Below are 25,702 nucleotides of genomic sequence, written 5' to 3' on the forward strand. Positions count from 1 at the left end.
TGATGGGCTTATACTACTTTTTGTTGGTGGTGGTGTTGTTGTTCTAGTAGTTCACTGCCTGAACCCAAAAAAGCCTGAAATGCTGATGTCGCCACCACATTGCTCCCTGGGCTCCCAACACCTGGGGCACACACTGCTCACCTGTCAGCACCTCTGTTCCACTTTTTGCCCTCCTGAAAAGCTTTTGGCAGAGCATCCACCTGGGGCACTCCCGCAGCTGCTCTCGCTGTCCCCCCTCTGCCGCAGCCTGGGGCTGGTGCAGGAGCTCAGCCATGGCCCCTCTCAGCTGCAGCACCTCCAGGAGTGGGGCATGGCCCTGCCTGACCCCCAGACACCTCCAGAAATTGCAGCCGGGGCTGGAGGGCAATTCCCTGTGTGTCCCAAAGCTCCCTCCCTTCTCTGAGCTCCGTCCCAGTAGCATCCACGGCTCCTGCTCCTCCCTGGCAGGGGATGCACCTCAGGCTCTCCAGAGAGGGAGAGCCCTCCTTCCTTGTTTGGTGCAGGAGCGTGTGGCTCTCAAGGAGAAGGAAGGTGAATGTGGGAAGAAATGCTCCACGGTGTCCTGAGGATTTCAGCCAGTCAGCAAATGTGCTGAGAGCTCACTTGGAGCTCCCACCAAAAAAAATCAAAGGAATGTCAGGATAGGAAAGGTGCAAATGGACCTGCTGGCCAGAGTGAAGAAATAAAGGACACATTCAAATGCATTTTTCATGTTCATTCCCATCATGAAAGGCCCGATTACATCGCCCTTTGAGAGCCCCAGCTGTGACCCCCGCAGTGCCCGTGTCGCAGCCAGCTGTGCGCCGCTGGGGGCAGGGCCCGCTGCTGGGGCAGCGCTGCGCAGGCAGCAGCACGGCTGGCTGCGGGCTCTCGGCGCTTTCCATCCATCCCTTCGATCCCTCAGCCAGCGCTCCCCCCGCGCCTCCCTCCCGCCTTCCACCAGACGCAGTCAGAAAACTTTATTTACCGTATTTGTCAACAATAAAAATCCACGCCGTGAGCACGCCCTGTGCCATGGAACCAGCGATTGGCACGGAGCGGTGGGAGGCTTGCAGCGAGCCAGGGCCGAGCCTGGCTCGGGGACACGACAGGAGTGTCCCCGTCGGAGCCAGGGCCCGCCCGCATCCCGCACCCCCCGAGCAGGAGCTGCTCGGCACTCTCGGCCGGGGTCACTGCCCGCATCCCGGATCCCGGCCGTGCCCCGGGCTCCTGCCCAGCCTCACTGGGCACAGGGAGCAGAGCTGGGCTGGGGACACCCGGGCCACAGCGCTGTCCCTTCGAGGCTGGTCCCTGCTGACCTCAGGAGTGAGTGCCCTTGTCTGTGCCCCAGGCAGGGGGAGCAGGGCAGGCCTGGTGCAGGCTGGCATGGTGCAGGGCTGGCATGGTGCAGGGCTGGCATGGTGCACGGCTGGCATGGTGCAGGGCTGCAGGGCAGGCCTGGTGCACGGCTGGCATGGCGCAGGGCTGCAGGGCTGCAGGGCTGGCATGGTGCAGGCTGGCATGGTGCAGGGCTGCAGGGCTGGCATGGTGCAGGGCTGCAGGGCTGCAGGGCTGCCGGGCTGCCAGGCTGGCATGGTGCAGGCTGGCATGGTGCAGGGCTGCCGGGCTGGCATGGTGCAGGGCTGCAGGGCTGCCGGGCTGCCGGGCTGACATGGTGCAGGCTGGCATGGTGCAGGCTGGCGTGGTGCAGGGCTGCAGGGCTGGCATGGTGCAGGGCTGCAGGGCTGCAGGGCTGCAGGGACGGGGCTGCCTCTGCCCCACAGGCTGCAAGCAAAGCGAGCACTGTGCTGAGAGCGCAGTGCCAGGTGCTGCCATCCTGCAGGATCCTGCTGCAGGAGGAGGTAGGACAGTGCCCAGCCACGTACCGGGGTGACACCCATCTTCCTGTGCTTCCATCGCACCTGCCCCAGCTGCACCTCGTCCTTTGTCCCTCCTGGTGGCATCCACAAGCCACTGAAGTCAGGGTTTGGGGCTCAGGAACACGTTCCTGCTGTCTAATCCCAGGCAGCACTGAAACTTGGGCCCAGAATTCCTCGCCCACTCCCGTCTGGGTTAAATAACGCCTCTGAACATGCTTACAGCCATATATACACCTGTGTACAGACCCCTCCTGTCCGGCCCGGCTTTCCGCAGGGAAGCACGGGAGCAGCGCAGCAGAGGCACAAGGTCCCGGCTGGCCGCGGCCTCAGGTCGTGGACGGCTGCACGAAGCTCCTCTGGCTCGTGGCCCTGCAGCTGAGGACGAAGGAGGACGAGTTGCTCTTCTTGCTCAGCTCACACGCCGGCCGCGACTTCAGGTAGCGCGTGGAGCAGCAGAGGAAGCGGCGCATCAGGTCGTGGAAGAGGTGCCCGGTGTAGAGCATGTAGATCCAGGGGTTGCAGCAGCTGTTGAGGCTGGCCAGGAGCATGGCGATGATGAAGGGAGAGGCTGCGAGACAGAGGCACGGCAGAGTCAGGGCACGGCACACCGCCCCTGCCAGAGCCCACAGTGCCGGCACCCCGAGACCCCTCCCCGGCAGGGACGAGCCCGCAGGGACAGCAGGGAAAGGAGAGAGCCCGCAGGGATACCAGGGAAAGGAGAGAGCCCGCAGGGACAGCCCGGGAAAGGAGAGAGCCCGCAGGGACAGCCCGGGAAAGGAGAGAGCCCGCAGGGACAGCCCGGGAAAGGAGAGAGCCCGCAGGAATACCAGGGAAAGGAGAGAGCCCACAGGGACAGCCCGGGAAAGGAGAGCCCGCAGGGACATCCAGGGAAAGGAGAGAGCCCGCAGGGACATCCAGGGAAAGGAGAGAGCCCGAAGGGACAGCCCGGGAAAGGAGAGAGCCCGCAGGGACAGCCCGGGAAAGGAGAGCCCGCAGGGACATCCCGGGAAAGGAGAGCTGCTGCTGCAGGGGAGGGAAGGAGGGGTCGAGTCCCCGTTCCAGCGCCTCGGGGCTCGGTTTTTCTCCCCAAGAGCTGCGTTTCCGCGCTCGCTCCGGCGTTCCCCGGAGCCGCTCAGGAGGCAGAGCTGCCCGGCAGCCCCGGCACTGCCCGCACGCCTCGAGGCGCCCTGGGCAGGGACGGGACCGCGGCCCCCGCGGCTGCCGTGGCCAAGAGCCGCTCTGGGAGCAAGCAGAGGCGGTGGCTCACTCTTGCACAGCAGAGGCTGACTCGGGACAGGCTCTCGGCTTCCAGCCCTCCGTCCCCTGCTCCTGGGCTGTCCCCGCGGCCAGCCCGGCCCTGGCTGAGCCCTCTCTCTGCCCGGCGCTCTCCCCGCACCTTTCTCCACTCATCTTTCTTTCCCCCGAGTGAATGTTCCCCACAGAGTGCTCTGCCCCAGAGGAGGACATCCCCACTTCAGGGAGCCTGGCATCCCCCGGTGGCAGGGGATGGTGGCAGCGCAGTGCCAGGACATCGAGTCCCTGGCCGCTGCTCTCTGTGCCCAGAGCACAAAGTACCGACTGTCCCACCGGAGAGGCTGGCTCAGCACTGGCTGGTGACAAGGGCACTGGCATCTGCCATGGCACCGCGACAAGGGGGCACGTCCCCTCCATGAGGTGGCTGCAGGTGAAGATGGAGCCCTTATCCTGCCCCCTGAGCTCCAGCTCGTCTCCTCAGCCCCTCTGCTCCCAGAGGAAGTGAGGATGAACACGGCTGCTTTGGCTCTTCCTGGCCCCGTCGTGCCTCTGCAAAAATCCACCGGCAGCTTTTAGACCAGTGAAGAAATGTGACTATAAATGCTGCGTTGCAAATTCACCTTTGGCCAATGGATGCGTAATTCCTGCTCTTGTGACGTCTGCTCCAACTACTTTTAATTTCAAGTATATTCTAAAAATAATCAATAATTAATTTCAAGTAATAATAATATTTCAATAATAATTAATTTCAAGTATATGCTAAAAAATAATTCCACATGGAGGCACAAGACCTGAAATACACCCCACTGTTTCTACCCACTTGAAAACCTCCAGCCAGGGCTGACTCAGCTCTTCCTCTCTGCAGGAGGCAAATTGAATTTCAGGGAGCTTACTGCAGGGCAGGTCTGGAGGGTGGATTGCTCCCCTCCCTGGCTGCAGCACCAGAGACCCCCGAGGGGTGCTGGACCTGCCAGCTGTGTCCCTCAGGCATGGCCCCTGTCCCCAGGCACTGCTGGAGGGGTGGGCAGAGGTGCAGGCTGTGCCCCAGCAGGGCTGGGGGGGCTCTGCCAACGCCCAGCACAGGAGGGATGGGACGAGGGGGTCCCCAGCTCCCAGCACTGACTGTGGCCATGGCTCACAGCCCACGTGTCAGGGCACCTGCCCCGAGGGGAAGGGACCCCCAGGTGAAGGCAGAACAGCCGTGGTGCCTCACAGCCTGCTGCTGCCCTCTCAGGTGCCTTGAGCCAGCTCTGACCCCGAGCTCAGAACCCCACAGGTGTTCCCTGTGAAGTGTGTGCAGCAGGAGCCTCCTGTGGAGGGTCCCTAGTGCTTAAACCTGCACCTGGATCATAACTTGTAGCTCCCCCCACTTTACAGGGGCTCTGGGGTGTGTGCCCACCTAAGGGGGATCTCTGCTGCCTGGCCAGTCACCCCCAGTGCATCTCATGGGGAGCAGTTGTGCCCCCATTGCTGCTGGCACCCAGGGACCCCCTGCCCTCCTTCTCCTGTGCCCACACAGCTGTGAGGGGAGGAACAGCCACATTCCCTTCCCAGCACGGGGTACCCCTCTCCTGCACCCACCAGGCTGCCCAGGCACAGCACCCGAGCCTCGGCACAGGGAAGGGATCCGGGCTCAGGGCAAGGCTGTGGCAGTGCTGCAGGCAAAGCCCCAGGGCTCTGCAGAGAGGTGCTGCCCCCCTCGTGCCTCTGGGCAGCCAAAAGGAGCAGGAGAGCCTGGAAGGAAGGCCTGGGGTCTCCCAGCACTTGTATCCACGCCAGGCTTTTTCTCCCCGTGCCGTGAAAGCCTCCAGCAAGAGGAGGCAGAGCTCCCAGCCGGCGCCGCAGGAGCGAGACCGAGCTGGGAGTGGGGAGTGGGGCCCTGCAGTGGGGCTGGGGAGCAGTCGTGCCCTGCAGCAGGGAGGGAGGGGGAAGACAAGGGAAAGGGGAAAAGTGCTGCAAGGCCTGCTGCACAGGGTGAGCAGGGAAAGTTCTCCATGCAGTCAGAAGGATCCTGTCCATCGAGGGTCAGCAAAGCAGCAGAGATCTGGGAGGGGCAGCCCTCAAGACTGCAGGGTTAAAATACAGCACGAGGGAGGGCTGCCTCACCCCAGAGCCCATCTAGGAGCTGGAAGCTTTGACCAGCCTGAATCAGGTGGAAAACCCCTGGAGCAGCCACGGAGGTGCATGAGCCACATTCCACTTCTGAATATATGGAGCAGAGAGAAGCAGGAGAGGAAAGCACGGCTGCCCGGCTCCCTGGGCAGCCCAGGGGCACACGGGGCTTGCACGGGGCTGTGCCGCGGGGATGGGGCTCGGCACGGGCAGGGCTGTGCTCGGCAGCCGTGCCCTGCGAGCTGCCCCGAGCCCCGCAGGCACAGCCGGGCCGCCCGGAGCAGCTCCTCCTCGGTCTCTGGCACCTGCGCTCTCCTGGTGAGCCCGGGTCAGCCTGTCACAGGCGCTCTCATCCCTGGGTGCATTTTCTGCCCCTTCTCCCACCTCACAAAGTCGTGAAGAGTTTTTGCTTAAGGTCTCCCAGGTGGTTCTCCCGTCTGGCGGGGACAGCACAGACCTGCACAGCTCCAGCCGTGTCAGACCAGGCAGGGTGACGCTTTCTGTTCTATCTGCAACTTCAGGGATGACAGCAGCCAGCCCAAATATAAAAACTGGCAAATCCGTGACACTACATCTTTAGGAAAAGGTTTTGCTCATAAATCAGGGTTTTTCTAGGGGAACCGTGCTCCAGTCAGAGATAAAATAACAGCAGCATAGTGCTGGGGTGGATGGAGCAGGGGGAGAGGGAGAAGAGACCAAGAGCAGAAAGCAAAAAGTCAGTGAGGAAGAAACAAAGATACAACAAAGGACAGGAATTCAGGCTGTGCAGCTTTCTCCTGAGCTCCCACACAGCCCGCAGCATGTCCCAGCACCCAGGGGGTGAAGGGAATCTCCAGGGACCCCAGAGTAGCACCCAGGGACAGACACCCTGCAGGGACAGTGGCCACCCAGGGACAGCCCCCGCCCTCTGCACTGCCCAGCCCCTGAGCCGCAGTGGCCCGGAGTTTGCCGGAGCTCCGGCAGCCCTTGGCCCGGGGAAGCTGCAGCTCAGCCACTGCTGCCTGCCGGCGTTTCTGTGTCCAGGACTTTCTCCCCTCTCCCTCCCACCCCCAAGCCCAGCCCGGAGCAGTTCCCCCGGGTGTCCTCGGGGTGCTGAGCGGAGCCCCAAGGCCAGCAGGGCGAGGGAGGGGAGCTGTACCTTCCTGCGGGGCGTTGGTGTCCCACACAGACCACATCTGCACGAAGAAGAAGGGAGTCCAGCACACGATGAAGGCCAGCACGATGATAAAGGTCATTTTGACTGTCCGGATCTTGGCTTTAGAGATGAGCCTGGTGCTGCTGACCCTGGCAAACACCATCCCGCCGCGGGAGCCCGAGCCCAGGCCCATGCTGGGCCCGTGAGCCGTCTTCAGCTTCACGTTCTGCCAGATTTTGAAGCTGATTAAGCCATAGCAGATGCTCAGCATCAACACAGGGATGATATAGACCATGAGGGTGATCCAGGTAACGTAGGCTTTCGGTCCCCAGGGCTGGATGAAATCTGCCCAACAGTCATAAACCCCATTCCCCACATCCCTGAGAGAAAATATGTGGATCTGAGGGATGCTGACCAGCAGGCACAGCAGCCAGGTGAGGAGGACAGAGACCCGGTCAGCTCTCCTGTGCAGGGACCTCAGCGGCTGACAGATGGCCAAGCAGCGGTCCAGGGACATCAGCAGGAGCATGTAGGTGGAAGCGAACATTCCCACCACCTGCAGGTACTTGATCAAGCGGCAGAGGAAGTCTGGCCCGTAGAACCTGAAGGTGATGTCCCAGATGAGCTGGGGCAGCACCTGGAAGATGGCCACGACCAGGTCAGCGATGCTCAGGTGCTTCATGAAGAAGTACATGCGGGAGTGCTTGTGGCGGGTGGTGTGGATGGCCAGGAGCACGCACAGGTTGCCGGTCAGGGCGAGGAACAGGATGAGGCACAGGACTGTCACCTCCACCTTGGCCATGTCCTCGTTCCTCTTCAGGGGGTCGGCGGTGCTGTTCCTGCCGGCGCTCAGGTTCTCCAGCCGGAGGCTGCCGTTCCCCAGGGAGCCGTTGGTGATCCAGGTGCTGCTCCCCACCAGGTACAGCTTCTCCATGGCCAGCGCCGGCCCGCATCGAGCCTGGGGCAGGGTGAGGACAGAGAGCGGGCAGAGAGTGGGCAGAGCCCCTACCGACGCGTTCCTGTGCGGGAGCCGGGTGTCCCCGCCGCTCTCTCTCCGCGTCTCCTCGGATCTCAGTATTCCACGGCTCTCCGTGCGCCCCCGCTCCGTGTCCCCTGCCGTCCCCTCTCCGCCGTGCCGCTCTCTCTGCCCTCCCGTCCCTTTCCCCGTGCCCCGGCTGGCGGCTCCCCGCGGCTCCTCCCTGTCCCCCCGCCGGTCACTCGGCGTCTCCGCCGGCTGCTGCCCCGCCACCAGCCCCGGCGCAGGGGCCGGGCGAGCGGTGGGGGCGGCGGGCAGAGGCGGGTCCCGGCCCGGCCCCTCGGGGCCCGCCCGCGGCCTCTGGCCCCGCACCCGGACCCGCCTCAGCATCTTCCCCTCGCCCTCCCCGGAGCGCGGCCGCTCGCGCAGCCCACCGGCAGCCCCGCTTCCCCGCAGCCCCTCTCCCCCGGGCAGCCCCGCTTCCCCGCAGCCCCCTTCGGGCAGCCCCGCTTCCCCGCAGCCCCGCTCCTCTCGGGCAGTCCCAGTTCCCCGCAGCCCCTCACCCCCGGGCAGTCCCAGTTCCCCGCAGCCCCTGTTCTCCCGGGCAGCCCCGGTTCCCCGCAGCCCCTCTCGGGCAGTCCCAGTTCCCCGCAGTCCCTGTTCCCCCGGGCAGTCCCAGTTCCCCGCAGCCCCTTTCGGGCAGTTCCAGTTGCCCGTAGCCCCGGTTCCCCGCAGCCCCGGTTCTCCGCAGCCCCGGTTCTCTGCCGCCCGGCTCCTTTCGGGCAGTCCCAGTTCCCCGCAGCTCCTTTCGGGCAGTCCCAGTTCCCCGCAGTCCCGGTTCCCCGCAGCCCCGGTTCCCCGCAGCCCCGATTCCCCGCAGCCCCGGTTCCCCGGAGCCCCGGGTCCCCGGAGCGGTGCCGCGAGGGGGAGCGGCGGAGCGAGGCTGCGGGGATGGGCGGGGGCCAGCGCAGCCGACAGCCCGAAGCCCCCGGTGTCGCGGCTCCGGGCACGCAGCGGAGGGTGGGTAGGGGCACGCCCCGGGCTCGCTCCCAGCCCTGCCCTGCCCCGCCGGAGCTGCCGTCGCAGGACGCCAGGGAAGGTCCCCCCGTAGATGCCAGCCCGGCCTCGTCCGAGGAGTAGGCTCAGGAGTTGGTCACTCGGCAATTACACACCCACCAAGAACTTCCCTTTTCTTTCAGGAGGAAGATTTCAGAGTATTATTTCTATAAAAGATGGAGCAGCAGCTATGAGTGACACCATTTGTCACCAGCTCATCACCACACCTCAATGGTTGTCCCCATTTTCAGGCTCTCAGAAGGGATCCAGAACCTGAAAGAGCAGGTGGGACGCTGAGAAGAGCATGGAACCCTCCCAGTCCACCCCTGAGCCCAGCAGCCCTGAAGGCCCCCAGCATCACCACCCTTTGCTCCCCACTTCCAAGTCATATCTCAAATCCTCCTCAGCCCAGCCTTAGACCCTGAACAAACATCCCTGCAGCTATTTTTAAAGATTTTTGGGAAGTTTTAGCTCCACGCAAGATGAAGAAATGTTACATACTTTGGCACGTTCTTCCCTCTAGGGTTCACGTTCTTCCTCCTTCAGGCAATAAAACGGCTGTGGGAATTGCTGCTCACCATGTGCAATGCTTCTTTTTTTACTGTTCTGCTGGTTCTGGGAGAGCTCTCAGGGAGGAGGTGACTGGGGGTAAAGCAGAGGCAAGGAAAGGTTTGCCCTTGGCTTCTGCTCAGTTCCTTGGGGATTCAGGTGTGGCTCAGCAGCAGTGAGATGGTGCCTGAGGTGAGGCAGAGCAGCCACTGCTCCTCTCTGGCCTTGGATGAGGTGTCACTCACAGCTGCACAGACCCAGGTCCCTTCCAGAACAGACCTGAACTGCTCGGAAAGCCCCGTGGCCCTTGTGCACCCCACCCATGGCAGCTGAGCACCTGCAGGAGTGCTGTGCAGCTCAAATGCATTTGATGGCAGCAAGGAGTCCCAGGTGCTCAGCTGGGGAAGAGCTGTGCCAGGACTGACCCTGTTTGTCCCCATGCCAGTGCCACACTGCTCCCACATGCTCTGACACGCTCTGCCTCGGCATGCAGGAGCTCAGTGAGGATTGCACACCCGGGGCCTGAAGGCTGGGGATTGATCAGGATAACATCCAGCTCCTGGGGCCCTTCCCCAGGGGATCCCAACAGGGCTGGGCATTGGCCCCACAACAGCCAGAGATGCTCAGTCCTTATTCAGGCAAAGCTGCAGCTGCTCCACGACTAAAACCCAAACACACGTGATTTTGAAGCAAAGAATCCTGTGAGAATCAAAGGGTTTTCTGAGTCATGTCCTACTTCTTCCAGCTTTAAATGTTCAGGGATGCCATAGAGCTGGAAACATTTTTATTTTAAAATAAATGCTTTGGGATAATCAAAAGCACAAACACTAAATAAAGCTAAATTTAATTGCATTTTGGTTTGCTGCTGGATCTGAAATAGCTGTTTTTCCAATAGCTATCTGGAATCACAACTTTATGGTCCCCAGGACAGAAGAGGGCTGGCAAAATGTCAAGCCCAGGCCACAGCTTTGCAGATGGAGCTGCAGCCACCCATGGACTCGTGCATGGCTGCAGCCCACAGCAGGCACTGCAGGCTGGAGAGCCAGGCTCTGGTACCTGGCTGCTCTTGCATGGCAATTTCTCTTTATCCTAGCATTTCTTCCTAGTCCTCATCTCTTGCACTCAGCCTGCAGGAAGCCTAACTCTGTTAAATCTAAAACCATGGAGATGAGCAGTGCCATGTACTCATCTTCATGGAGAAGGCAGACCTGTGCTTCCACACAGAGCTGATGAATGCTGGGTGTTAAATCAGGCTTGGGAACATCCTAAGGGCACAGTAAATTACAACTTTCCTGTGTCTTTCTTACATGTGCCCATGAGCAAATTCTCAAGTCTGATATCAGATTCCTCCATGGCTCACCAGCTGATGTGCTGATTTCCAGAAAAACACACAATCAATATTGTAACCTGCACCAAAGGAAACAAGGCTTTGGAGACAAAACGTGGAAATAGCAGCAGTGCACAGAACTGTTTGGTCCCAAAGCCAAACACCCAATTCCTGTGTTACTGAGCTCACTGACCATAAGCCAGCCCAGACCTGTGTGCTCAGATGCAGGTGACAGTCACACTCCTGGGTAATGCTGTGTCATCCATCACACCCGCCTGCACCGTCCTCTGGCCATGCTATTTCTCTTTCTTAGCTGAAAAACAACGACAACAAAAAAACCCAGCCAAAAACCTAGTACTCAGATTGATCACAATTAAAAAAAAATCAGAAAAAACCCTGCAGCCCATGGTCAGTCCCAGAACTGCTGGCCCAGCACACAACCTGGCTGTCAGACTTGTGCCATGGCTGGGGAAGGTTTTGGAAACTGAATCATCAGACCATTACTGGGAGGGGAGAAGGAGCCAGAGAAGCTGACTTGTGCACGCAGACAAATGGAGAAGGGAGGATCGACTTGGATCTGCAGTCTTGAGTTCTATCAAGCATTCACAGCACAAAGAGAATTTACACAAGTTCATGCACATATCAAGATAATTTCTTCTTTTCTCTTCCCCCAGAGAAAAGAAGTGTGGGACTACACTAAACTTACTCAATGTTAGAGAACCTTTCACACCGTGTCCCTAAAAGGTTTATGGGATTCAAACCATTTCCTCTGGATCCCCAACTGACTGAAATCCATCAGCCCCTGCTCCCATGGCCTCCAGCCCACACCAGCACCGGAGCCCGAGTCAGGCTCATCCAGCTTTGGGAGCTAAATCCTGGAAAAAGAGCCTGAACCTCCTGGCACTGAGCCAGTACACATTTCCATCCCCAGGATCGCTGGCACTCCACGTGAAACCCGCAGAGCCTCTGCAGACACATCCCAGAGCTGCCACCTCCTGCCCCAGGGTGAGCCCTGGGGCACAGCAGCAGGGCTCTGATCAAATCAAGGAGCTTAAACCCATTTAGGGGAGAGCAGGCTATGGATCCTGCTGATCCGATAATCCGGGCTGATCCTGCCATCCCGACAGGCCCAGCCAGGCTGGGCAGAGCCTCACAGGGTGGATGCAGGATGGTGTCTGTGGAACTCCCCACTCCCAGCTGCCCATCGCACCCTGAGCCCAGCAAAGGGGACAGAGGCTCTGCCCAGGCACCTCCCTGAGCAGCCAGGCCTGCATAGGGCTCCCAAGGACTCTGGTTGTGCTAAAATGTTCCTTGCTTCATCCCATTATGGCCTCAAAGCCCACAAAACCAACGGAGCCTGCCCAGACCCTGGGAGTAACAAGTTGGGATAATAAAGCTGAAATATGTATGCATGTGGTTTTTAACAAAGAGGCTTCAGGTTCAAGCTGCTGGGAGAGAACACAATCATTTTACTGCTTTTGGGGGGAATTACTACATTTGTGTGTAACTTCAAGCTGTTCATTGCAGTGCCCTGAACTCCCACTCACCATCAAGGAATGAAAAGCAAAGTGAGACCCAGAGCCCTGGGGCTGTGCAGGTGGCACTGGGAGTCACACCTGCAGCAGGGACAGGTGCTACAGGACCTGCACACCCAGTGTCACCTCCTGGACCTGGGATACTAACTAAACCTTCCCAGAGCCAGAGGTATGGATCACCCAGGTAATGCCAGGCACAGCACTGCCTGCACACACACTGACACTTCTGTCCACTAAAGCAAGGCACTTTTCTCTTTGAACAAAATATGAACAGCAAGATCTAGCTGAGGTTTTGTTAGGCAAAGATAGATGAGTAGGAACAAAAGCAGAATATGGTCTGTTTTAATATATTCATATGCAAATTATACATTTATTTGCATATGAATATAAAGGAAAGTGAGTCAAGTTTGGGGCTCATCACTACAACAATCTTAGCCACGTGAGATGAAGGAAGCTGTAGATATTTGTGAGTTAGATACTCACAAAGCAGACGTGTCTGGGAATGCCCACACAGGTGAGGGTGCTCCCACACAGCCCCCATTTCTCTCCCACCAAATACCTGCAATGAAACCCCAGGCTCCAGGAATGCCTCTGTAAGGCCAAATAATTAACCAGAGCAGTGAGCTTTCAGTACAGAAATGAAGCCCAGCTACATTTACACAAACTTTTCAGCCTAATTACTTCCCATTTGCAGTAATGTGTTTACCTTCTTCCTGAAGCTGGTAATTCATGCTCTTCTTTATCTAGTTCCAGGTGGTTGTTTTGGAGCCAACTCACCTGTCTGTCCAAATGGTTTTGAATTCAGGCCCTCTGGCTCCTCCAGGGCCAGGTGGGACAGAACCATGATTATTCTCTCCTCTGGGCAGCAGAAGCTGGTGTTGGGCTTGCCCAGCAGGCAGCTGTGATTCATCTTCAATTCCTCTCTTTGTGTGAGGGGTTCCAATGCCAGAATATCTGCTCTTCTATCAAAACAGACCCTCCTTCAACCAAAAGGGTTTTGATTTTTAACTCCTGCCAGCAAACACAGCACCCTTGGAGAAGTGGCCTTGAGAGCCCCTGACCTGTCCCCAGCAGCCACAGGTCCCTCCCGGGGTGCTCAGCCCACCTCCCGTGTCCTGAGCTCTCACTGCCCAGTCCTGGCTGCGAGGGAACCTCTCCAGCCCAGGGCAGCGCCAGCCCGGGGCACTGGGACAGCTCCCCGAGTGCCAGCTGTGTGCCAGCTCCCCATGTGCCAGCTGTGTGCCAGCTGTGTGCCAGCTCCCCGAGTGCCAGCTGTGTGCCAGCTCCCCATGTGCCAGCTGTGTGCCAGCTCCCTGTGTGCCAGCTCCCCGAGTGCCAGCCGTGTGCCAGCTCCCCGAGGGCCAGCTGTGTGCCAGCTCCCCATGTGCCAGCTGTGTGCCAGCTCCCTGTGTGCCAGCTGTGTGCCAGCTCCCCGTGTGCCCAGCTCCCCGAGTGCCAGCTGTGTGCCAGCTCCCTGTGTGCCAGCTGTGTGCCAGCTCCCTGTGTGCCAGCCGTGTGCCAGCTCCCCGTGTGCCAGCTGTGTGCCAGCTCCCTGTGTGCCCAGCTCCCTGTGTGCCAGCTCCCCGAGTGCCAGCTGTGTGCCAGCTCCCCGAGTGCCAGCTCCCTGTGTGCCAGCTGTGTGCCAGCTCCCTGTGTGCCAGCTCCCCGAGTGCCAGCTGTGTGCCAGCTCCCTGTGTGCCAGCTCCCCGAGTGCCAGCTGTGTGCCAGCTCCCCGAGTGCCAGCCGTGTGCCAGCTCCCTGTGTGCCAGCTGTGTGCCAGCTCCCCGAGTGCCAACTGTGTGCCAGCTCCCCGAGTGCCAGCTGTGTGCCAGCTCCCCGAGTGCCCAGCTCCCCGAGTGCCAGCTGTGTGCCAGCTCTCTGTGTGCCAGCTCCCCGTGTGCCAGCTCCCCGTGTGCTCAGCTCCCCGTGTGCCAGCTGTGTGCCAGCTCTCTGTGTGCCAGCTCCCCGTGTGCCAGCACCCCGTGTGCCAGCACCCCGAGTGCCCAGCTCCCCGAGTGCCCAGCTGTGTACCAGCTCTCTGTGTGCCAGCTCCCCGAGTGCCAGCTGTGTGCCAGCTCCCTGTGTGCCCAGCTCCCCCTGCGCCCAGCTGTGTGCCAGCTCCCCGTGTGCCAGCTCCCCCTGTGCCCAGCTCCCCGAGTGCCAGCTGTGTGCCAGCTCCCTGTGTGCCAGCTCCCCCTGTGCCCAGCACCCCGAGTGCCCAGCTGTGTGCCAGCTCCCCCTGTGCCAGCTCACTCAGTGACCTCGAGGGAAGGTCTGGGACCAGCAGCTCCTGTTCTGAGCAGGCAGCACCAGGCTCCCCAGTCTGGGCACAAGGCACCCCCGCCTGCCCGAGGCAATGCCACAGACAGCCCTGGTATCTGCAGAGCCGACCAAAGCCGGGTGGTGCCCCTGCCCCAGCCGCAGCCCCAGCTGCTCCTTCCAGAGGGTTCCGGCGGTGGGAGGCAGCAGGGAGGCCCTGTCCAGCACGGGGACTGCTCCTGCCTCCCCCCGCTCCCAGCACCGCTGCCTTTCTCACGGCTCCTGCCGGGCTGGGGGAACAGGACAGTTTTCCTTTTTGATTATTTTGTTTCCACTTTTGCCCTTCTGCCCGGCCTGAGGGACTGCCCCGAGCCTGAATTCATTTCCCGCTGAATGGATTCCCTGCCCCAGGCAGCCCTTCCCAAAGCCTGCCAGGGGCAGCCCAGCCCCACCCTGGCTGCCAGGATCAGTCCCCCGGGAGCTTCCACCCTACTCCCAGCTCTCCAGGGAGCCACAGCCATCGGGAATCTGCCCTGGATCCAGGAATGGACCCACAGCAGGGTGGATGGAGGGTCCCAGGACCCCAGAGCAGGGTGAGACAGAGGGCCCTGGACCCCCAGCCCTGCCCTGCCAGCCCAGCAGAAGGCTTTGGCTGCGGGGGATGTGACAAACATCACTCACCATCAGTGAAAAAGTATCAGGAGGATGCAGAAACTTTATGATTACTCACCCAAAGAACAATGGTGGAGGTTTCCCCCCGCTGGGGCCATGCTCAGCCCCAGCAGGACCCTGTCCCACATCACCCTGAGCAGCACCCCCGTCAGCGCCAGCTCGGCTCCTCTGGCTGTGACCTGTGCCCCCAGCCTGGCTGTCCCCAGCTGCTCCCAGTGCCCCTTGACTCTGTGACGGAGGAGCAGAGCTGCCCAGGGGAGCAGGGGACAGGACAGCGTGGGGAGGACACTGTGTTTCCTTCCCTGTTGTTTTTTCCCTTATGTTATGCAGTTCCTGTGAATCCTGGGTTGGTGAGATGTGCAGCAAGCATCTTTTATGGCACCCAGGGGATCAGAGCCACTCCTGGCAGAGGCTGGACCTGGCAGCACCCTGGCACTGCCTGGGGCTGGAGCTGCCCCTGGGTGTGGGGCAGGACTGGGTCAGGGTGGGCACCAGGCAGACCACCAAACCCACGTTTGTTCCTAAGCCTCCATGCACACTGCCCAGCGTGTCTGCTCCATGCAGCCTCCCCCTGCACCTCAGCCACGACTCACTGCACACACCCCACTCACGTCTGTCAACTCCACAAGTGGCACCACCCCCCTCTGGCACCAACCCACAGCCCCATCAAAAGGAAGGAAAAAGCTCCAGCTCAGGCAAAGGTCACCAGTTTGGACTTTGAATGGTGATGACAACAATAAGTGATATTAAAAAAGCCTAATCTTCACAGGTTGTCAGCAAACCAGTCTGATTTGTGCTAGTATTTAACGTGTCAGCTGCTCTCTGCCCTCTCTGCCCCCAGGAATTGCCCCAGTTCCCCTGGCACGTGGCTCTCAGCTCATTTCCAGTGGAAATGTCAGCAGCCACAGCAGGCACGGTGTCCCCACACCAGGGCCCTCCCCCACAGCAGCAGCTGCTCTGCAAATGCCTGCAGAAAGCCCTTTATGACACTAATTTACAGCTTTATTACCATTCACTGGCCAACTGCAACCAATTCCAATGCCTGAGGTGAGCTGCTGTGACAAAAAGGCAGCCCTAAAGCAGACATCAATTATTGTCTTTCAAAAGGTTTGGTTTAGCAAGAAAAGAACCAAATCAACACAACCAGATTTCTGCTTTGCCTCTGCATCTCTCCACCTCGTGCACTTAGGGTAGTTTATATCTGCCATGATTTAGCCTGTTCCAAACACAAATATTCCTGGGAACCATGGCTTGAGGAGGATTACTCCTGAATCCCAGCTTCACTCTGAAGTCAAGGCACAATAACCCTCAATCTTACCCAGACTTTGTGCCTTCTTTGCCAAGCTCCCACTGACCAAAACTTCAGGGCTCAGGAAAAGCACCTGAAGTATTTTCATATTTTGCTTACGAGCTTTATTCTTCAAAGCCTTCCCTGGTGTTCAGGTTTCTTGCATTTCCTTCATTTTCTTGCACCACAAAATCCCACCACTTCCTAAGGAAGATCAGACTTTTCAATGTAACTATTTGCTTGAAAGCTAAAATACTTCACGTCCAACAACCTTCCAACTTCCTCCCAGTCTCAGGACTTCAAACTGAAATAATGACACATAATACTGAGTAAGTTTACAAAGACATATATAAAAAAGCCTGTTAGTGTAGGGCAGAATGTCCCTGCATCCCCTGGTCCCTCCCTCCCCTGGCAGTGCCAGGAACTGGGGCTCCAGTGCCTGCCCACCCCCAAACAAAACACCTGCAGCTGCTCCCAGGAGGCAGATGAGGCTGGCCCAGGATGCAAGCAGAACAGGGGCAGCACACAGACCCAGGTGCTGCACCAGAGAGGGAACTCGGGCCCAGGAGCCAGGTCAGGCTCCTGCAGGGCTCTGGACTCTGTGCCCAGCCTCAACCATCAACAGCCCACAGGGCTGTGGGCAAACCCACCAGCCTGGTCACCAAGGCAGCTGGAATGGCAGTGATGTGAAAATACAGCATTTTACTCAGTACCCAGACACTCAGAGAATGGGAGAAAGCCAGGAGGTGTTTCCCAGGCTGAGCTGGGCATTCCTGCAGCACTAGCTCCTCTTCCTCTTGCCCTGGGGCGTCGCCCCGCTGTCCTCGGGGACCCGCGGCCGCCGCAGCTTCCTCTTGTTGGTCAGAGCCACGGAGCTGCTGCTGGGGAGAGAACAGAGGGCAGCAGGGGCTTGCAAGGGCCCCAGACAGCACACACTGCTGCTGTGCACTAGCACTGTGAGCAGCACACAGATGCTGCACACAGACATGTCACAGGCGATGGGGAATCAGGGCACGCTTTGGGTTGGAAGGGACCTCAAAGATCATCTCATTGCACCCTGCCATGGGCAGGGACACCTTCCGCCATCCCACGGTGCTCCAAGCCCTGTCCAACCTGGCCTTGAACACTTCCAAGGGTGGGGAGAGAAATATTTCTCTGCCTTCTCATTGAGGAAGGTGACAGCACCACAAATCATCCCATAGCCTCTGAGCCCGCAGGAACAGAGCCATGACAATGCCTCTCCTTCTGTCCCTAGGGACCAGCTTGGAACCCCAGGGACAGCAGCAACCCCCCAGAGTCTGTGTCCATAAGTGAGGACAACCCCTGGCACTGAAAAAAGCATAAGGATGCTCTATCAGAAAAGGCAGTCTGGGGCACAGCCACCTGGAAGCAGGATGAGAGGTTGGTCAGGATTACCCCCAAAGAGGGCCTGGGGCCTGCAGCCATGCCAGGCACTCTCCTCATTTATGGACAAAGTATTTTCCACAGAAAACTCAACAACTGTTTTATTTTTAGTCACAGTTAATTTTAAAGAAAAAATTCTTAAACTAGCTGTATGTAAATGAAGCAGCTGATTTCTGTCATTCAGCCTTGGAGCTTAAAATTCCACATAGTGTTGACATGAAAGATGCCACTAATCTGCCAACAGCTTTTGCTAATTAAACGTTCCTTTCAAGTGCACTCTGTCTTATACCATCTGCTAGGCTGAATCCATCCTGCAGGGACTATTCATTTGTCTTAAACTGGGAATTCACAGCTGAAAATAACAATGGACAGCTCTGAGATGCTCAAGTCCACATCTGCTGACTGCCACCAGATACACACTAAAGCTACAGCAGGAACAAGCTGTGTTTCAGAGCTGCACCACGATGGAAATGGCTCTCCTGCAGCCCTGGGACCCCCAGCCATGCCCAGGGAGATCTGTGTGAGTCCCAGCAGCCAGATCCAGCTGGGCTTTGGTGCTGGCCCCAAACACAGGTTCCCAGAGCACCGAGGGGCCTCGTGGACCCACGGCCCTCTCCAGCTCTCCCCAGCCCCTTCACATGGGTTTTCATGTGGGAAACAGAAACACGATCCAGACTTGCAGACATTGAGATTTTAACAACCAAGAAGTGCTCTTCTAATCTCAAACAGAAGTAAATCAAAACAGATGCTCAATTCCAGCCTGTTCAACTTGTCAGCCTCACCTACAGCTCTGTCAACAATGGAATTTTCAAATGTAATAGAAGATCAGGTTTAATTTTCCATAACAAAGCAGTTTCCTTTTTTTTTAAATTAAAATATATAGTTATATATCCCTTAGAATAAAGATATTCAATTGGGCATCTGTGGATTCTTGGAGGACCCAGGGATCATTTTTCAAGGATCCATATACACTGACCAAACTGTGCTTCCCAAAACTGTGGGAATTCTTCAACAATCTGACTTTGCTGAGGCATTTGCTTCTCCAGGATTCCACCCACTGCAAGCTACAGACCCAAACCCACCCCAAGGACCTCAGCTCTTGGATAGTCTACTCACCTGTCAGAGGACGCTGAACACGTCTCAGACCCTTCCACATCTGCCAGAATGTCTGAACTGGTGCTGAAGGGGAAAATAAAATGGATGGAAATTATTTCAGCAACACCTACAGCAACGCAGGGCTCCACTTGGCAATGGAGCAGAACCCCTGGATGAGACCAACCCCTCCAGGACCAACAGCAATGAGAAATAACACCAACCTACAGCACAGTCCAGAAACTTCTGTCTCACTTCATTTTTAGTGATCCCTGGGGTCTCATTATCATTCCTTAACACACAAGACAGTTCTATGTTTATGTCTGTTAGGTGGTAACTACACCACCTCTGTATTCCCAGGCACCAGAAAGTTTCTCTGGAGAGGATCTGCAAGACGTCTTGGGGGGTAAAGTGTACCTTCTTTTTTAAAAGTCTCTCTTGAATAAATCAGTGTGACATGAAATTGCTGTAAGACAGCAGGATTTTTTTGCCATTCTGTCTCCCCTGTGAAGTGAGAGTCCTCAGCTGTTACTGTGGTGATAACTGCAGAACCAACAGGAATTTGGCTGGACAAACAACACCAGGTTAGAGTAACCTCCAACACATGCACATTCAGTCATACAGATAAAAAGGAAAAAGATACCAAAAATGGATGGGAAACATTTTGAAAGTCAACCTTGTTTTTACTCTCAGAATTAGAAGCCCATCAAAAGCTCATTTTCAGTGCATGAAGTGGATGCCCAGGGAATGAGTTATCATCATATTTCCAAACCCCACTCTGATGTTCCAGTTGCATTTTAAAAAAGAACTGGGGAGGACACAGGGCTATTTGTGTGCTTTTAGTCCCCCAAAATAGAAAAAGAACAGGTTTGAGGCCCGAACATGATGTACTTCCCTGCCTTGAAAACTGCAGCATTTATCACCCGCCGCGTTTGTCACCGCAAAACAATAAAACTGAACAAGCCTGGCTAACGTTCAAACCAGTAATGTGCGTTCAGAATTCACATGTGGAATCCATGGCCTAGGCCTACCAAACTTTTTTAAAACCAAGTACAGAAGGTCCTGGAGCGAGTTCCACCTCTGGCCTACACACGGAGCCATGAGCGGGCCCCTGACGCCACAGCCATCGGTCCCCAGAGAGCCCCACTGACTCCCACGCCCCAGGAGCAGGGAGAGACTGAGGGGCTGCAGGAGCTGGGCAAAGCAGGGCTCGGAGCTCCAGCTGGGGCAAACAGCCCTTTGCCTCAGGATCCCTTCCAGCATCCCCCTGCTCCACGCCAGGCACTGCCTTCAGCTCTCTGCATCCCGGCTCTGCCACGCACCAGCCTCAGTTACAGAGCCTGAGCCAGGCTGGCTGTGGAGCTGAGGTAGTCACACACCTTTCTGGCACATGCCAGGGGACAAAAGTGCTTGAAAATTTAAAAAAAATATCCTCAAATATGCCACAGTTGACCACCAACTGAATTTGTATTTTAAATTAACTTTTTCTTTCCCTGAAGAAAACTCCTCCCTCTTCATAGCATCAAATGATTAGCCCTTAAACTGAAGGCTATGAAGTGAATAAGAGAAACAGCTGCCTCATTCTGAAGGGGTTTCTTTCTATAAATTTTAGCCCACAGAGGCCAAAGAGATCACAGAATTTAGAATTTTTGTTTTGTTCATTTCTCCAGTGTTTTCTCCAGCCTTTTCAATGCTTCAGAGGTATCTATCTATATTGCATGCAGGCACAGCAAAACACCCCTTCAGACTTTATTCAGACTCCAAATTCAAGACAAATTCCCACAACAGGTTTTCTGTCCTTTCCTAAAGTGAAGGTCACTAATCTCTCCCACAATTTTACAGATCATTTCCAGATGAGTCAATTTTTACAGCCAAAATGATTAAAGTTCTTCACCTGAACTGCTCAAGATACAGCCAGCATCCTCTGGCAGGGTGATCCTGCACTTATTCATGCCTCCACATTGGGAAAAATGCATCTCCAGTGACTCAGGCAATTCTCCCACTCCACATTCCTGCAGGATTGGTTCCCCTGAGCCCCTACAGACAGTCGCCCAAGAGTCAACTCTTCCTTTCTCGACCATCAGTTGGGTTTGACTTCCACCACCCCCTGCTTTTTCATTTAAGATAAACACACCACCCTAAAATAGAGAGAAAAAAGCTGATTTAAGTGTGAATGACATGTCTTGCTCTAAAACTGAGAGGAGCAAACAGTCCTCTGAATTGGTTTATTTTAAGGCAGATTAGATTCCTCCTTGGCCTCGCGTGAGCAGCCAGCATCTTCCCATCCATCCATCCATCCATCCATCCATCCATCCATCCCTCCATCCATCCCTCCATCCATCCCTCCATCCATCCACCCATCCATCCATCCATCCATCCCTCCATCCATCCCTCCATCCATCCACCCACCCACCCATCCATCCATCCACCCACCCATCCATCCCTCCATCCATCCCTCCCTCCATCCCTCCCTCCCTCCATCCCAGGCTCCAGGCATGTTCTCCCTCAATGCTGGCACAAGAGATGAGCTCCAGCCACGCCGTGTTACCAGTGTCATTTGGAGGTGAATGCCCAGGGCCCAGGAGTGAGGGCAAGCAGCTCCTCCCTCCTGCAATCCTGCCTGCTCTTTGTCCCCCTGCACAGAACGGGATGAGCTCGCTGCTGGAGCAGCCAGGCACTGTGCCATGTCCAAGATGAGCTGTGCAACACAGCACCTTCCATGGCTTTCCAGAACCTCCTCTTCAGACCTCGTGCCCGTGGCTTCATGCTCCTGTCTCTGGAGAGGTCTGCCAGTCTTTGCTTTGCCCAGGCCCCCACAGAGGGGCTCTTGTCTGTACCAAACCCTGCACAGGTTCCACCATCTTGCTGTTTTCCTTGATTCTTTCCAGGCTTCCTTAGTTTTCCACGGCCCCCTCTGCAGCCCAAGAAGACACCTTTGAGGCTGTGCCTTGGGAAAAGGGAAAGATCTGCTGCATCTTCCTGAACTGCTTCCCTCAGGAGTCTGGCAGCAGTGGGATGTGGTGGCTGAAGCACCAGGAGCACTCCCTACCACAAATCCTGCTCTCAGGGCTCAGAGATGTCCCCAGCCCAGGGCTCCTGACCAGGGACTGATGTCCTCCTGGACACAGCCTGTATGTAAGAGCTTCCACCACACACAGGCGAGGCCGCCCGCTGGCCCTATCTGACAACCTCCCCAGGACTTGCCACCAGGCCTCACAGCTCCTGCCATTTGTTACAGCTCAAAGTTTTGGGAAGAAAAGTATGAATCAACAGCATAGCAGAAAAGTATCATCATCCTTTCACAATGAACCCACATTTGAGGCCAAAACTCACAGATCAAACACTGCGATACAAATCACCTCTGAGCCAAAGCAGTGTAAGATTTATTAAGTAAAAAAGTCCTGAAGATCTATAAAAGGCAATTATTGCACTGATCAACACATTTTCATACACTTCTCTCATCTGACAGCGCTGCCTCCACACTCTGGCTGAGGCAGCTGCCCAGGAAGAGCTCACACAGCATTTCCAAGCACTGCATCCTGCCAGCTTTGCCAAGCCATGCCACCCATTTCAGAGGGCTGCTGCCATCCAGGGCACTCCCATTTCCACCTCCTCTGCTGATGAACTACAGCCCGTATCATGTAAAGCCCATAAATCCAAGGATAAGTGACCTGCTAAACCCAGAGCTTGGATCCTGATCAATGGCTCCTAAGCTCACTGCCAAAAAGCCCATTTATTGCAAATGGGGCCCCTTCCTCGGGCATGAGCCCCTCCTGGCAGCCACTGCAGCCACTCTGGGTATTCCAACAGCACAGGGATTTATACAGGCTGTGGACACAGCACTTTCCCACCAGGATTTCAAAATTCTGACTGTGTTTCAGCATCTCAGACATGGCCAGTGTTGGGCCTTGTCTGCTGCTCAGGTCGCACTCTAGTCATCAAGGACCGCCACTTGTGCTGAACACAGTTTTAAGAAAAAATAATTTGCTTAAAGAACTGCATATTACCCCATTATATAAAATACTTATAATGGAATACTTCCTTTACATAGCCCATTAACTGGCTTATCATTGTTCCTCCTAATTTATTTTCTAATTTTCCCATTGTTTAAGCAGTTGCATAATCTCTGGCTTCAGTCCCAGAAAGTCAAAGAATTCCACAGGACTATTCCTATGGAGCACTGCAGTCCTGTGGAAGCCCTGTGCAACTGTGACTTCAGAGCTTTGAAAAATTACCCTTTCAAAGCCATGGCTGTGTTTTGGTGCTTATCTGTAACACACAGTTTGCTCTCTTGGTGGGATCATCAATCTCTCTAGAGCCCAAGCATGTCTGGGGCACTTCTACAACCTCCACGCCTGGCCTGGATCTTTTCCCCAGCAGGACTGAAATTCTCATTTCTTCAGTTTTAGCACGGACCTTTGAATAATATCAGTTCATCAGAGATTAGTGTACAATGGATGAATTTCTAATCTTGACCAACTACTCCCTTAGCAAGTATTGACATGAAACTGAAAAGGGACAAACCTTATTTAGGAGAAAACAGAAGAATCACTGATTTCTTTGCAGCATCTTCTTGCAGAACAAACATTTCAATTCTGACTTGTGGATTGTTCTGTTACATTCTATATGCTACTCAACATCCTCCTTTTGTTTTAATTCATCAATACAACAGCTCTCCATTTAGAAGTGCCCTCCTCACAGGAACACAGCATGCAGATTTGGAATTCCAAATACATTTCTAGTTTTGACATTTCAATGTGAAAAACATTTACTCTTGGCAAAGGATACCCTCTCGTTATCAGAAAAACACAAGCCTCAGAAACCCATTACCTGATACAATACCACAATACTACTAAAACCATCAACATCTAAATCATCCTTGTTTTATTTCTGCTGGATTTATTTCACTACAATTAACAAAATCCCGGCCCCACGGTAAGACAGCGATAAAATGTCTTTCTTTCATGCAGCTGGAATGACTACAGGGGTGTTCCTGGCCCTGGCAGGGCTGCCACCACCCAGGGCCCTTTGGACACAGAGCCCTGAGGGAGCAGCAGGCTGGGAGGAAGAGAGCAGTCCTGGATGGAACTGCCCAGTCCAAAGCTGCTCCGTGGGCACAGCAGGACCTGCCCAGGACCTGGGCACTGCAGCAGCCCTCCTGCCCCCTCACAGCAGTGCTCACCTTCAAGGCTTCTTACACACTGAACAGCAAATAAACTCATCTGTTGCCTTTATCAATTTTACAGGTCCAGTTCAGGCAGAAAGACACAGAGAGCACAGAGGGGAAAGGCCACAGGAGGGGAAGGGCTTTACTGGTCTGTAAGGCAGGTCTGAAGTCAAACAGAAATGCAGGGATACTCTGAAAGGGCAACAATGACCCCTCCTGCCTCCCCCAGTGCTTGCCTGGCAGCAGATTGCTGTTTACTGACAAATATTTACTGCATGCTCCCACCCAGGCAAGTCAGTGGCAACAGGCAGCAAAGTCTGTCCTGTAAAACAAAGACATTTACTGCTTGATGCTCTCTCATCCCCCAGGCTGATCTCCCTGTTCCAAAGTCTCTCTAGGCTTTCACTTCCAGTTCAACACTTCCCTCTGTGGAAGGGAACCCTCATGATGATTTCTAAAAGCTCTTTAACCCTCATGATGACTTCTAAAAGCTCTTTGTGAACCAAATGACTTTAGGAAATTTGGTTTCTGTCAAAATATTTCAATTAGATTGCTCTGTTAATAACCAACAATGATGCCAATCACTACCTTACTCTTGATATTTGCAGAACAAGGAAGAAGAGGCAGATGCTAGGGGTCTAAGAGGTAGGAAATCAAGAAATGTCACTCCTAGCTCAGCTGGTGACCTTCAGCTACTTCCCCCGATTATCTCCCACTTCTAAAAACACAGGAAACCTTTTATCCTGGGTAATGCAGACCTGCATTCTCCTCTCAATTCTGTTATCAACAAGATAGCAAGATTAGCTCTCTTGCTTTCAGACACATAGCAAAACCCAATTATTCTGTATTTGTTTTCAGTGACTTTTTCACCTCTCCTCCAGAAACTGGGACCACAGGTCCTTACAGCTACACTACTTAAAAGACTGGGGCTGCATCAGTTTTGGGACCTTTCCAATAAAACTTCCAGCAGATGGGAGGGTAAAGCAGTGGAAGGGACTCACCAAAGACACTCCTGGTTGCCCAGACATTGCACTCCCTGTTTCTGTATCAAAAGGAACATTTACACTAGCAGTCTCCTATGAAGGCAGTACAAAGTATGAAGTGAATTCTACCTGTACTTTAGCTCCATTGCTGAAGGTGGGGAAGCAGGAACACGTGCAGAAGGAATTGTGAGCACAGGCAGCACCCCTGCTGTGATCTGCATGCCTGCACTGCTCCCTGGCAGTGCCACAGCTCTTCCAGCAGCTCTCCCCCAGCACACAGCAGCAGCCTCACTGACCTGCACGTTGAGCCAGATGACAGTGAGAACTCAGGAGAGGCTGATCTCTGCCATTCCTTCAAGCCATGAGAGTCACTTCTTGGGCCATCAGGGATTTCTGATTGGAGTGCTTGAGCTTTTCCAGCTGTGGGATCCTCTTCCCCAGGTTCTGCCAAGTGGAAAGACAGAGATTAAATGAATGATAATGCAATATACTATTGTTTAGGATTCTGCAGCCTAGAGATAAGATTCTCAAAAAAAAATAAGTTATAAACATTTAAATACCAACATATCATTCCCACATACTTATTTTCTGAAACTTTGACAGTTTCAAAGGTTGAATTTCTTTTCGTGTGTATTTAAAAAAGAATACACAGGTTGGTTTCATGCAGCATTCCAGCTGCATGAAACCAACCAACAACTCCCTGAGAACCAGAAATGTTTCACTGTTGAGTTTCAAACACAAGGAGAGAAATAAAGGGTGAGGATGTGTTACACATTTCATAAGATGGAACTTTATTTCAGAAATTAGCAAGCACTGAGTGCTGTTGGCTGCTTGTGCTTCAGCCCCTACATCAGACAGCTTGAGCTTTCAGTTTTACAGACCAAGTTAACAGGCTTATTTTCAGTTGTGATTTACTTCCTTATGCAGCTCAGACAAGGTCAGTGCACTGACATTTCCATTTCAACAGGAAAAATAATTTCTAGGCAACACAAGAGACAAAAATTGAAAACCCTTCTGCTGGTTTTTGTGTCAAG

General features: G+C 55.3%; 2 protein-coding genes across 6 annotated transcripts in view; both read right to left on the reverse strand.

Annotated features, from left to right (window-relative positions):
* Positions 1–1,447: 1,447 nt before the first annotated feature.
* On the reverse strand, positions 1,448–7,640 carry OXTR (oxytocin receptor). Its single transcript, XM_059856870.1, has 2 exons — positions 6,364–7,640; positions 1,448–2,427 (listed from the first exon to the last, which is right to left on the reverse strand). Exons 1-2 carry the CDS (start codon positions 7,292–7,294, stop codon positions 2,186–2,188), a joined length of 1,173 nt encoding a protein of 390 aa, XP_059712853.1. The 5' UTR covers positions 7,295–7,640; the 3' UTR covers positions 1,448–2,185.
* A 1,161-nt stretch (positions 7,641–8,801) lies between these two features.
* The window catches only part of RAD18 (RAD18 E3 ubiquitin protein ligase), a 34,921-nt gene continuing 18,020 nt past the window's right edge, over positions 8,802–25,702 (reverse strand). The window contains exons 11-13 of one of the 5 annotated variants that reach the window (XM_059856873.1): positions 24,965–25,112; positions 18,543–18,605; positions 8,802–9,034 (exon numbers count right to left, since the gene is read on the reverse strand). In XM_059856873.1, coding sequence (XP_059712856.1) covers positions 8,935–9,034; positions 18,543–18,605; positions 24,965–25,112 — 311 coding nt within the window. In that variant the 3' untranslated portion in view covers positions 8,802–8,934. Of the gene's footprint in view, positions 9,035–16,704; positions 16,904–17,586; positions 17,779–17,863; positions 18,217–18,542; positions 18,606–24,964; positions 25,113–25,702 lie in introns of those variants that run through there. The other 4 variants (XM_059856874.1, XM_059856872.1, XM_059856876.1 and 1 more) reach the window with 4 other exon arrangements.

Source organism: Haemorhous mexicanus, chromosome 11 (genome assembly GCF_027477595.1).
Source record: "Haemorhous mexicanus isolate bHaeMex1 chromosome 11, bHaeMex1.pri, whole genome shotgun sequence".
NCBI lineage: Eukaryota > Metazoa > Chordata > Aves > Passeriformes > Fringillidae > Haemorhous > Haemorhous mexicanus.

Excerpts from the sequence above, each read along its gene's own strand:
- OXTR (XM_059856870.1), bottom strand. The coding sequence starts at position 7,294 with ATGGAGAAGCTGTACCTGGTGGGGAGCAGCACCTGGATCACCAACGGC. Across the intron at positions 2,428-6,363 it reads CACCAACGCCCCGCAGGAAG|CCTCTCCCTTCATCATCGCC; the intron begins GTACAGCTCCCC and ends TCTGTCTCGCAG.